Here is a 13,372-nt window from a genome sequence, read left to right on the forward strand (position 1 = left end):
GAGCAGCAGGCCAGCAAGATCATCTCCCACATCGAGACTTCCCGAAGCCTCCACATCATGTGCCACATCCCAGTGTTCTGCTGGATCACTGCTACAGTTCTGGAGGATGTGTTGAAAACGGCAGAGGGAGGAGAGCTGCCCAACACCCTGACTGAGATGTACATCCACTACCTGGTGGTTCAGGCCAAAGTCAAGAAGGTCAAGTATGATGGAGGAGCTGAGACGGATCCACACTGGAGTCCAGCGAGCAGGAAAATAATTGTGTCTCTGGGAAAACTGGCTTTTGAGCAGCTGCAGAAAGGAAATCTGATCTTCTACGAGTCCGACCTGACAGAGTGTGGCATCGATATGAGAGCAGCCTCAGTGTACTCAGGAGTGTTCACACAGGTCTGTAAAGAGGAGAGAGGACTGTACCAGGACAAGGTGTTCTGCTTCGTCCACCTGACTGTTCAGGAGTTTCTGGCTGCTCTTCATGTCCATCTGACCTTCATCAATTCTGGTGTCAATTTGCTGGAAGAAGAAGAAGAAAACAACAAGTTTGAAATATCAAAAACCAAATCCAGACTCTTCTACCAGAAAGCTGTGGACAAGGCCTTGCAGAGTCCAAACGGACACCTGGACTTGTTCCTCCGCTTCCTCCTCGGCCTGTCACTACAGACCAATCAGAAACTATTGCGAGGCCTGCTGAAACAGAAAAGAAGTAGCTCAAAGACCAATCGGAAAACAGTTAAATACATCAAGAAGAAGATCAGTGAGAATGTGTCTGCAGAGAGAGACATCAATCTGTTCCACTGTCTGAATGAGATGAAGGATGTTTCTCTAGTGGAGGAGATCCAACAGTCCCTGAGATCAGGACGTCTGTCCACAGATAAACTGTCTCCTGCTCAGTGGTGGGCTCTGGGCTTCATCTTACTATCATCAGGAGAAGATCTCGATGTATTCGACCTGAAGAAATACTCTGCTTCAGAGGAGGCTCTTCTGAGGCTGCTGCCGGTGGTCAAAACCTCAAAGAAAGCCCTGTGAGTAAACCATATTTAAACACACTGCTTTCTGTTTAGTAGGAAAAAAATAAAACTAACAGATCACTTGTCTCTCTCTGTTTGTCTTTCCAGACTGAGTGGCTGTAGCCTCTCAGAGAGAAGCTGTGAAGCTCTGTCCTCAGTTCTCAGCTCTCAGTCCTCCAGTCTGACAGAACTGGACCTGAGCAACAACAACCTGCAGGATTCAGGAGTGAAGCTGCTTTCTGTGGGACTGGAGAGTCCTCACTGTAAACTGGAGAGTCTCAGGTCAGGATCAGTTGCAGTTCAGTTGAAGTGTTGTTTTCAGTAATGACCACAACACATTACAGGTATAACCTCTTTTGCTGTGCATTATTGTCAGACCAGTTTTATTACTAACCTTTAGTAGTAGTTTCTCTTCATCAGGCTTTTTTTTTTTTTTTTTTTTAATACACCTGGAACTTATAAACCTCGAACTTGTAAGAACTGGTCACATCTTGGTTTCAGGTTCTGTCTTGTTTTACGAACCACAGCGTTTCAGATAAACATTACTGAAAAGGCGACGCCAGGACAAATGTTAATTCATGTTCTGATGGTTCAAAAAGTCGACTGCTGTAAATGTTAAATAATTTTGACCCAAAAAAAGTGTGACCTGGAAATTACTTGAAGTGTTGTTAGACTTTAAACTCTCCACACTGACCAAACAGTTTCTTTTATATTGATACAAACTGCAGCATTTGTGGAGGAAGAAATGTGGAAACCAAACTAGAACCAGAGACGATGGGAACACCTCAAGTTTCAGGTTCCTGTAGTGTCTCTGCTGAAACCTGAAAATATGGCTTTTGTTACACACTGAGACATAAACCCAGAAATTTGGAGCAAATGGAAATATTAGAGCCAAAGACAGTTTCTTTGAAGTTCTGGTGCTCGTTCAGCTTTAACTTCAGCAGTTCTGTCACAGTATCTGTCATATCTGTTGTTCTGTGTGTCTGCAGGCTGTCAGGTTGTCTGGTCACAGAGGAAGGTTGTACTGCTGTGGTCTCAGCTCTGACCTCCAACCCCTCCCATCTGAAAGAACTGGACCTGAGCTACAACCATCCAGGAGACTCAGGAGAGGAGCTGCTCTCAGCTAAAGTGGAGGATCCACTCTGCAGACTGGACACTGTGAGGTATGGAGAAGACGTCTGAAAGGGGAGGAAGAGCTGGAAACATTTTCTCTGTCCTTCTGTCTGTCTTTGTGCTTCATTGTAGATATGAAGGTTGTGTAAACAGTCACACATGTTGGAGCCTTTTTCATTTGCTCACAACATGAACACTGGATGAACTTAAAGAGAAGATCATCGTTTAGGGGGGAGCAACTGCAGGAACTAAAATTACTGTCTGGTGATCAATGTTCATTAGTTTTAGTTACATGTCTGCAGGTTAAAGTTAGTCATTTGTGGAATCATCATTTTTGGCTTTGTGACCCTAAATCAGATTCATTTAGTCTCTGTGAACAGAACAAAAGACACGTTCAGCATAGCTTAGCACAAAAAAAGAAAGACGACGTGAACTGTTGGCCCAGCTAAATGAACAAGAAAAGGGAATGACAAGTAAAGTTCAGGGATGCAAATTTTGAATAGTTTTCTTCAGCAATTCTCAATAATCAAACAATAATAAATTATTCAGTGACACAAAATGAACGCGGTGGACATCAGCGGTCATGTTACATGACATGAGCTGCTCTGATGGTGTTGACTGGAACACAGTGATGCTCTCTCATCGCAGAGTTCTGAACAGTCGGCATTCAGCATCGTCATTGTTAAGCTTTACGTGTTGAAGTCCTACAAAGCTGCCGGTGGTCCAACTGACCACCTCCTCTGGTCACTAAAGTGTTAAACTAAAGTAAGAGGCTCCACCTGGTGGTGTATACAGGTATAACAGCTCATCCACAATACATATTCTGACAATAATGTCCTTCATCTTCTGCCTTATTGATTTAATGTATTTTTTCTATATCCATATTTTATCTGTTGAATTATTCACGGCAGTTAATTAACCGATACCATTAACAGTTTTCATTTAATGACCAATTCAAACTGTTGTGGAGCGTGTTGATCACCAGACTGAACTTCAGAGATGCTACATGCAAGTGTGTTTGTCGGTGCTGCTCTGATCCTCCTCCTCTTTTCAGGTTGGAGCCTGCTGGAGTCCGATGGTTGACACCAGGTCTGAGGAAGTGTAAGTGTGGTTTCAATGTGATTTGTCTTTGTAGGGGAGGAAACGCTATATCTGCCTAGTAGGGTGCTGGCTCAGGGTTAGATACAGGGTTCAGCCCAGGAGTGCAGGCCTGAGCACTTCTTACGGCCGTTCAGAGTGGTGAGTGATGTAAATAAAGACGGAGATGTCAGTTTAGTATGGTCTTCTTTTCTTACTGTACTGACAATCTTGTACAGCGTGTGTGTTGGTATGTGTGTGTGGTTTTCCTAGAACAGAAATAACATATACACTTAGTTAAACAAACACATATATAAATTAACTTAACCTGTCACCTGTAAGCTCGGTGGCTAGCTGGCAGGCAGGTAGAGACACGGCAGGCAATTAACATAAGTTAACTCCGAACTCTCATCCACACAAATACAGCACAATTCCTACAATGACTGCACTCACCTGTCATTTACACACACATATCTTTATAGTCACAGGCCTACAAGATCGCCGCTCCCTCCGACCAGCGCACACACACACTCACCCTCCTGCTCCGTGACATCACCCACCTCACAGCCACCCCATGAACTGGCCCGCCCACAAAGACAGTAATCCAATAAACGCCAATAACTTGGAAAGGAAAGGCACAACTTCTGCAACAATGCTTTACACTACAACTATTAACTTTGGGGCCTTTTCTTCAGTCTTGTCATGAGTCATCATTATTGTGTCCATATGATCAGATAATCGATCAATAACTGCAGCTATGTTGTGTTTGTTCTCTCCGTCAGATTCCTGTGAGCTCACCATCGACACAAACACAGTGAACAGAAACCTCAAACTGTCCGACAACAACAAGAAGGTGACACATGTGAAGAAGCAACAGTCGTATCCTGATCATCCTGACCGGTTCAGCTACTGGCCTCAGCTGCTGTGTGCTACTGGTCTGACTGGCCGCTGTTACTGGGAGGTGGAGTGGAGCGTAAAGGCTGATATATCAGTGAGCTACGGAAGAATCAGTAGAGGAAACCGAAATGAGTGTTTGTTTGGAAGGAATGATCGGTCCTGGAGCCTGAGCTGCTTTGACGGGTTTTACTCTGCGTGCCACAATAAGAGTGAGACAACCATCCCGTCCTCCTCGTCCTCCTCCTCGTCTGCCTCCAGCAGAGTGGCGGTGTATCTGGACCATCCTGCTGGAACTCTGTCCTTCTACACAGTCTGCTCTGACACACTGATCCACATTCACACCTTCAACACCACATTCACTGAACCTCTGTATGCTGGGTTTGGGTTTGGGTGTGTGGTCAAGTACGGTTCCTGGTTGTCTCTGTGCTGAGTTTACAATGTACATCCTCCTCCAGTCTGAGAAACAGTCTTCCAGTTGAACAGATCATTCAATGCTGACATGTTTTTCTATATCACTCAAAAACACATTCTCAAATTCATATCTTGTTAATATATATACGTCATAATTTCTTTTTTAAACTGGTTTGAATTATTCCTGTAGGATTCATCCTCCTCCAGTGCTTTAAAAACTGAAATCTCCTGAATTATTTGCCAAACACTACTGATAAAAGCTGAGGTGGGGGTGGGTTGGGGTTAGGGTCAGGAGTCAATGCTACGGGTGCCATAAAATTTCTTTCTGGTACTGCTTTTATGGATGTTTATGTTCTCCCTTGCCCCTTTTCCACCAAGAAGAACCAGGTGCTAGTTCCAGTGCTTAGTTGGTTCAAATCTGGCACCTCCTAAGAACCTGTTTGCTTTTCCATCAGCTAGGGCCAAGTGAGAGTCACGCCATACATCACTGCATACGTAGCCGCACAGAAGTCCACACAGGACTCCAGACTAACTTTTTTACCGGTGCAACCAACTTTCTCGTTTGGTCACACTTCTCACATTGTCACAGGCAAAACATATGACGTGCTCAACATTTTCTTATCGATAGACGCTACGATTCACCGATGTTCCCCGAACGCCCCACACTGCAGGCTGCAGTAGCTGCAGTTGGTGGCCGCGGTGCTCAGACAGGTGTGCGACCAAAAATGACTTTAAAAAGAGTAAACTAGGTCATTCTGATGTCAGATTTGTCCAAGATGAAACAGAGTGATTTTTTTCTCATGCAGTCTTTTCTATGAGCAAAATAAACAGCGTACACAGATGCGCTCCGTTTTTCACGAAAAGACTGAATTTGTAGGAATAAATACCGCAGTACACCGAAGTTATAAAAGTCCCATTTTCCACCACTGTGGTGCTGCTGGTGGGACACAATTGTACCAGCTTTCAGCGTGCAACAGTTTGTGCAAAACTTCCATGTGTCCCGGAACATATTCCAATACATCTGCGATCAGACCAGAGATGTCCTGGTGAAAAACAAATCACTGCTTGTGTGTCCCATTCATCCGTCTCGGTGGTCACGATAACCCCGCCCCCAGCCCCTGACGTACTGGTGCTTTGCTCTGGCCCAGTAAAGAGTTGGTGCTCGCTAAGCACCAGTTTTGAGAACCTGGAGCCGGAGCTTAGGTGGTGGAAACACAAAGAACTGGTGCTAAGTCAGGCACTGGCTCCGAACCAGCACTGGAACCAGTTTGGTGGAAAAGGGGTATATGTTGCTGTATGAAATGCAATGCATGATGTAATCACTCAGGCAGCTAGAGGTTCGTTATAGAGAGACTACATTGGGAGGCATTGAGAAAACTTTTTTGCTGCTACTACATATACATATTACCTTGCAAACGATTCAGTTGTTATCATCTCTGATTATAAAAAAGTTTAACAATACAAAACACAACTTAACATTAGTGTCACTTATAATGATCTGACTAAGATAATTTACTATTTATTTAGGCGTTTACTTGCACAAAACTTTGCCTACATTGCACTGTCACATTTGTATTCCAAAGTCTTTGTATCCTTGAAGGTACATGGTGGACCTTAACTGCACAACATATCATTCCCTCTCTCTTCTATTTTTTGTCTTTATCGTCCGTGTTTAAACTATATTTCTGGAGAAGAAAAGTGTCAGAAATCTCAAATGAAGCATGTTCATGAAAATCTGTTTCACAGTTTTTTTTACAGTGCATCAGTCCATAGTTACCAAGGTTGTAACTTTGTCAACTTTCCTGGTTGACTTTTTTATGGTTTATCCAGTTACCTTAATATTGTTGTCTTTTTTTTTTTCTCTGTAACTTCTGGCTGTCATTTTTTGCATTTTTACGTACACGTTTTGTTGTCATTTTTTACAGTTTATCTGTTGGTCCTCTGTTTAAATAACGTAGATTTTGCTGCCGAACAAGTACATGTTTTATTTACAGTGTAACTCCTCGTCATGTATTTTTTCATCTATTTCACACCGTTAAGAAAATGTTTATGTATAAGAAAACACTATGAACTGTTTACATTTGCCCTCGTGATCATACGAGATAAGTCTGAGTTGAGTTTATGGTTGTTTGTTTCCTAGTTTCCAATAAAGTCACTTCAACCTGCTGTGACCTCTGACCTCTTTAATATTCCACTAACAAGTCTAGACATTGACTCTGTGGGAGGAAAATACAGTTAAAAAGTCACATAAAAGGTTTGTAATGTTGTTGCATGTCCTGCACACATCTTAATGTTCCCACCCATTGATTAAAAGCCATACCCACATAGTAGTGGTGGGACGCGATTAAAAAGATTTATCTACTTAATTCGAGGCTTTCTAATTAGTTAATCTTGATCAATCGCATAGTATTTGGCACAAAAAGCAAAGTTTTTCAATTCAACGAATAAATGTCTTCAGCTTGGCGTGCAAACAGTGCCTCTGTGGCAGCTTGTCATCATCAGGAAACCTGGTTCCACGCAAATGTGATTTCAAATTTCTAAACAGGTAATAACGACTGGGCGCCTCATCTGGCCTGGAGGCTGGAGGCAGGACTATTATCACCGTATACCTCAGCCAGCCTTTTGTGAGGAACTTTATTACTGCCCTAAACTCAAAATTTGGGTTTTGCTTGATGCTCATCAACTTAGAACATCTCTATGGATCACACAAATATGTTGAGACAAGTAAACTTGATATGTTTGAACTCGTGAGATGTTGCGTTGTCCATATTTGTAAAGAAATGTTGTGTTACACTTGGCTGAATACCCTGTTATACAAACTGTTTGACTTCCCCACCTCCCAGCTTGTCACAGGAAAAACATCATGACCTGAACATCTGCTTATCGAGAGACACTGCAATTTACCGGTGTTCCCTAAACGCCCCACGCTGCAGGCTGCAGTACGTGCTGCGGTGCTCGGACAGGTGTGCTCGAGAAGAACGCATTTTTAAGCGTAAATACGGCAGAACTATATTTACTATATATGCTACAATTGATGGAAGTCCCAGCCATAGTAATAATATGTGTCTTAAGATGTGGTTTGTCATGTTTTAGATTCCAAGTGTCAGATCACATTGATAATTAAATGCCTTGCTATTAAACTTTTTTTGTGTTTCAAGCAAGTACGTTATGTTTTAAGTGTAACTATTATTGAAGTTCAACAAACATTTAGAGGTGTTATTTTCCTAAACGCAGTTCAACTCCGGCTGAACGCTCTGATGTCGGATTTTTTTTCGCTTGCACTCAAACGCATCACTGACCGTTAACTTTCGGTTTCATGGTTCGCAGCGAGTGCTCAGCTCTCCGGTCCATGGTCCAGGCTCCAGCCTCCGAGTGAAGGCAATGTAAGCAGCTTTTAACGTTAAATTCGTTCGTTTTCACCCTGCAATGTGACATTATTGTCGAGAAAAGCAGCAGAAACCTGCCGCTTCACACTTTCACTGGCGCTGGAAAGTTCGGTCTAAGTAGTTAAACTTGACCAACATGGCCGCCACTTTGTGTTTGTGGTCAGAAAAAGTCGAATAAAGTAGTAAAAAAGTGTCAGTAAAGTGCATAAGTGGTAATAAAGTAAAGGTAAGTGGGGGTCTTGGGTTGGAATCGGTCGTTTTTTTGCTGTGTATCTCCACTTTCTGATGCCTGAATCAGCCTGTGGAGGAGGCGGGATGAGGAGCCGCTCAGAGCCGCTCAGAGGGGCCTGAGGTCGGCCGGACAGCCGCGCGTTACCCGCTGTGATTGGACCCAGACAGCAGGAGACTTCATAGAGGGTTTAATTTAAATATGAATGGAATTAGATTATATATTTAACATGTAGTGCGTCGGGATACTAATTCTCCAGCAGTGTGTGCATTCTGAGGCTTTAACGGAAAGTCCCGGCAGCCATCTTGCTAACGGGTTGTGCTAAAAAGTTCTAGTAGCTGTTAGCTTGTGTTTCTGCATCATTTTATCGGCTCTATATAGGCGATAAAGTTGTTTTAATCGGTTGAAATAGTCTAAAGGGACCAATTTAACTCGTACAAAGCAGTTTTCCACCTGCTTTAAAAGTATTTGCAGCCTGATGTGTTTCTAATGCTTTTAAATGAGGGTCATTAAAGGTCAAGTTTATTTTAGTCCAACACCATCCATTAGTCATGTAACCCACAGTCTAAACAAGGATGATAAACATGCCCACCACATTCAGGCTCAGCATCAGAAGTTATGCTGCATTATTGCCTGTAACCTATTATTGCAGCAAACTTTCATTGTCAATTAATATGTCTGATTACTTGTTAGGTTCATAAAATGTCAGAAAGTGGTGAAAACATGTCGGTCAGTGTTCCTCAGAGCCGAGGACGACCTCCTAAAACGTCTTGCTTTGTTTGCAATCACAGACGAGCAAAAAAAAACAGGAAATATTAACATTTAATAAGCGAGAATGTGAGAGTTTAGACCTTAAAAAACAACAACAAACAATTCTCCAGTCAATAAATTATCAAAGTAGCTGCCGATTTATGTCATAGTTGACAACTAACTGATGCAGCTCCAGAGTTATCACCAAAACAAACCTTTGCTTTCACCACAAAACAGGAAGTTGTGTTTATCTGAATCCAGATAAAATTAGATGTATTTCAACTGGGACTTCATCAGTTTTTTGGCAGACGACCGCTTTTTGGTACGTGTTAAGAAGTGATTGTCGTCCATTTGTATCTCTGAGTTATTTTACCTGCTCTTTGCCCTGAACTATATCCAGTAAAGTTGTTTTCATCAGGTGAAATAGTTCTAAAGGGACAAATCCACTCACGTTATGCAGTTCCACTTTCTACTAAAGTCACAACAAGCTTGAAGTTAGTGATTATAGCCCATCAAAAACTTGCAAAATATATAATTTCTTTATTTTATAGATAAAAACACAACAGTAGATCATGTTTATTAAAGCCTCAACAAGGATGTCAAACATGCAGCCAGACAAGCTTCGCCTGTAGTCATCCTAAATCATCACCAATGTCAGGCCTAATTATGCCATTATTGTCATCAGTTTGTCACACTTTTGCTGTTGCCGCTGATCCAGATAGCAGCACCTGTAGAAGTGCATAAACGGGGAAAACCACATGATCCCACCTGGTAGTTGTCTAGCTAAGACCAGGTTCCTGTCCAAGTGATAACAACCGCTTCCAAAGTTTGGTGACTTTGCCTTAAAATCAGGTCTGTTCAGTGTTTTCCTCCGAGAGGCAGCACATATATTAATCAGCGCAACAGCAGAAATGGACCGGATGTTTCCCGGTTCGGCCAAAGCAAAGTCTGCAGCTCGCCAAAAACACCCAGATGTTGTACTGATTTAAAAATAATCTCCAATATTGTTGTGTCTGATTTTTTTTTTCCAGTTAAAGGGGAATGATTGTAGCATTTCCTTTTCAAACTTTACATCATTTTGGTGTGTTTTTAAATCTGAAAAATATTCAGACTAGTCTGAGTAATAACATAGTGAATCAGTGGACATGAATGTGCTGCTCTTAACTTCACTGCAGCTCATTGACGCCATCTGCTGGACTCATTTTGAAAGTGCAGTGCGTCTTGCTCTGCTGTCCGACTGCTTCCAGCTCATAGAAACACAAGATAAGAGCTGATTAATGGAGTGGTGGGATCAGATGAGTGATTTGTGTTTCTTTTGCAGGTGAAGGGAGGAAGTGTGCAGCTGATGTGAATCCAGCAGCATGGGTCAGTGTGAGGGCAAAGAGGAGGGAATCCCTGAGCCCAGCCTTCAGTCTGATGGCTGTCAGAGGCCTCAACCCTCTGCTGCAGAGAGGTGAGCTTGTAGAAGTAGTCTGGTGTTTGAAAAGCATGTTATCTTTGAAGAAAAACACCAAAATTACGCTTTTTACCAGAGCCAGAGCCTGTAAAAACAGAAGAAATTATCTGGTTTTCAAGTCTGATCGTCCATAAACTACTCATCTGTGATGTGCTCTTCTGCTACGAGCTGATCATTTAATCATCTAAGTGTTACAGCTTCTGGCTGATAGCTGCCAATTTTTCCAGCAGTTTCTGAAGACTTTCTTACTTGTCCCTCTAACAGGACTGATGGGAAACCAGCCTCTATTGAACGTGGGCCAGCCTCTGATGAACTTGAACCTGAACTTGAACTTGAACTTGAACCTGGACCCGAACTTGAACCTGGACCTGAACTTGAACCTGGACCTGAACCTGGACCTGGACCCAGCTGTGTGTCCTTAAAGAGCAACAGCTCCATTGAACGTTTCATTCAATTTAAAAGACAACAGCCGTCTGCTGCAAAGAGGTAATCTGTTAGGAACATTATGTTGTTACTTATTTATATTTAAACTGTTAATGTCCAGAGAAGTTTTATTAAATCAGTTCTTCATGTACATTTATCTGTATCATCTGAAAGCTGCCCAGTCCAACCGTCTATATCTGTAGACTTCAGGGGAACACATTCATTCATATTTTGCTGCATGTTTTGTGTAAAAATGAAGCGACGATACTCAAACTAAACAGCGTTTAGTGTGGAAGCTTCATGTTGGATTGAACTATGATTTGTTTGATATTTGATTTGATATTTGTCAAATGTCAGTCATAGTTACTAAAGCACAAGATGACAAATGTCTTGTTTTGTCCACAAGCCAACGATGTTCAGTTTCCTGTCACTGTCACACTAAACAGGGATTTTTCTTCTCTGTCGAACAGGATCTGCAGGAGACCAGCCTCTGTTGAACCAGAACCTGGACCTGAACCCAGCTATGTGTCCTTAAAGAGCGACAGCTCCGTTGAACGTTTCATTGAATTTAAAGTTCCACAACCGTCTGCTGCTAAAAGGTACTTTAAGCTGATCACAACAGTTTCTCCTTTTGTAAAATGAATGAATGGACCCTATGTTAGAGCTGAATCTCAATTAAATTAAACTATGTGTGAGATAGCTCCTGTGCATTCATTTAATGAAGCAATAGGAGAAGATATGTAGGTCTCACTCTGTGTATTTATTTATCAGATAGTTGAATAAGCATACAGAGCTCTGGATCAAACTTCTCACCCCAGCACCACCAAAGTTAATGTCAGGACACGAGGTCTGACCGACTGCCTCTCCCTGATCCAGTGTACTTATGCTATTACATGAGGATGTGCACAGAATGTGTTGCAGCCGGCTGATTGGCTCCTCCGTGTCCTTGAGCCTTCTTCCACCATCTCGTAGGTGCAGAGACTTGCCACTCTGCGCCCTCAGTTTCTCCCTCCTGCAGATACCTGCTTGTGACAGAGAAATATACACAAACCACCAAATCCTGTCTCCACTTAGGCTTTCTCATGCTGCAGTTGTTTATCAACTGTGTTGATTATGCCTTAAGATAATAATGTGAGATTAAAAAAATAATAAAAGGTGAGGAGAGTAACACCAAATTATCAAAATATGAAATAACGTGAGATTAATATAATAAGAGGTGCAGAGAATAATACTCGATTATCTAAATATAAATTAAAGATATATGTATAAAATATATGATCCTGACACCTATCAGGCTGGCCGTATGGCAAGAAAACGTGACCAAGATTTAATGTAGCGTGATACAAATGAATATAACGTTTCATCATGCTGACTAACGTCAGGCTCCATCAGGTCCATTCAGTCACAACAACATCTTCAGTTAAGTTAGTCTGTGCTGGTTCAGGTGAAGCTTTGCTCTTTGAATGTGTGCTGCACATTTTACATTACAAGATGTGTGGACGTGTTGTTGCGATTACACAGGATATGGATCCAAAAAGCAACAGAGGGTTTGGTGGTTAGAAAAGAGGGATTTATTCAGGCAGCAAGGAACAGGGGACACCAGGAAGCACGTGAGGGGAGCCGAATGAGGGAGGGAGAGAGGTCCAGGAGAGGTTCCAAGACAGACAGGGAGGCTGAACAGCAGTGGCTGGAGCTCAGCTGCAGAGGCTGGGCTGGGGAGTACATCGGTCCGTCGGGGAGGTTCTGGTAGCAAACGCAGACAAAGGCAAAAGTCAGACAGGGCGAGTTTCTTTAAGCACAAAACTCCAAAGCGACCATGCAGGTGTGTAACCACTCGTGGGAGAGTAATCCACTGACGCTGGACCACAGGTGGAGGCAGGCTTTATCTGATTAGTAAGGACCCTCAGGTGTGGGACAGAGTGAGTGAGACCTCTCCCATCCAAAACCCCGCCCAGCCTGAAAAACACTAAACAGCCACCAAAACAACAGGAACAGACACTAATGTTTCAAAATAAGAGCGCAAACCTCGAAACACCACACATGTAGCGCGACAGCACAGATTTATATATTAGATGAATGTATGTGGTCATGCTGCCGTTTTGCTAAAAGTATCTGCTATGCTTTGACTTTCTGGGACAATAAAGTTAATCTAAGTCTGTTCTTTTATTCTTCGTCTAACAGGATGTTGAAGAGACCAGCCTCTGATGAACTTGAACCTGAACCTGAACTTGAACCTGGACCTGAACCCAGCTGTGTGTCCTTAAAGAGCAACAGCTCCATTGAACGTTTCATTCAATTTAAAGGACAACAGCCGCCTGCTGCTAAAAGGTAATCTGATTACTGATTCATGTTTAAACTGTTAATGTCCAGAGAAGTTTTATTAAATCGGTTCTTCAGTCCAACCGTCTATAACTGTAGACTTCAGTTTAATACACACATTCATTCATATTTTGTGTAAAAATGAAGCGACAACACTCAAACTAAACAGCATTTAGTGTGGAAGCTTCATGTTGGATTGAACTGTGATTTTTTTTTTGATGTTTGATTTATTTGTCAAATATCAAATTAGTTTCTGAGGCACAAGATGACAAATGTCTTGTTTTATCCACAAGCCAACGATGTTCAG

The 13,372-nt window shown here is 42.3% G+C and overlaps 1 protein-coding gene across 1 annotated transcript in view; it reads left to right on the forward strand.

The window, feature by feature from the left end:
* LOC103360213 (NACHT, LRR and PYD domains-containing protein 3-like) overlaps positions 1-13,372 on the forward strand; it is a 61,156-nt gene that overhangs the window by 33,370 nt on the left and 14,414 nt on the right. Inside the window, exons 8-9 of the mRNA XM_008285896.1 lie at positions 526-1,019; positions 1,113-1,286. Coding sequence (XP_008284118.1) covers positions 526-1,019; positions 1,113-1,286 — 668 coding nt within the window. The remainder of the gene's footprint in view (positions 1-525; positions 1,020-1,112; positions 1,287-13,372) is intronic.

The sequence above is a fragment of the Stegastes partitus genome, unplaced genomic scaffold (genome assembly GCF_000690725.1).
Source record: "Stegastes partitus isolate 25-593 unplaced genomic scaffold, Stegastes_partitus-1.0.2 Scaffold421, whole genome shotgun sequence".
Taxonomy (NCBI): Eukaryota; Metazoa; Chordata; class Actinopteri; family Pomacentridae; genus Stegastes; species Stegastes partitus.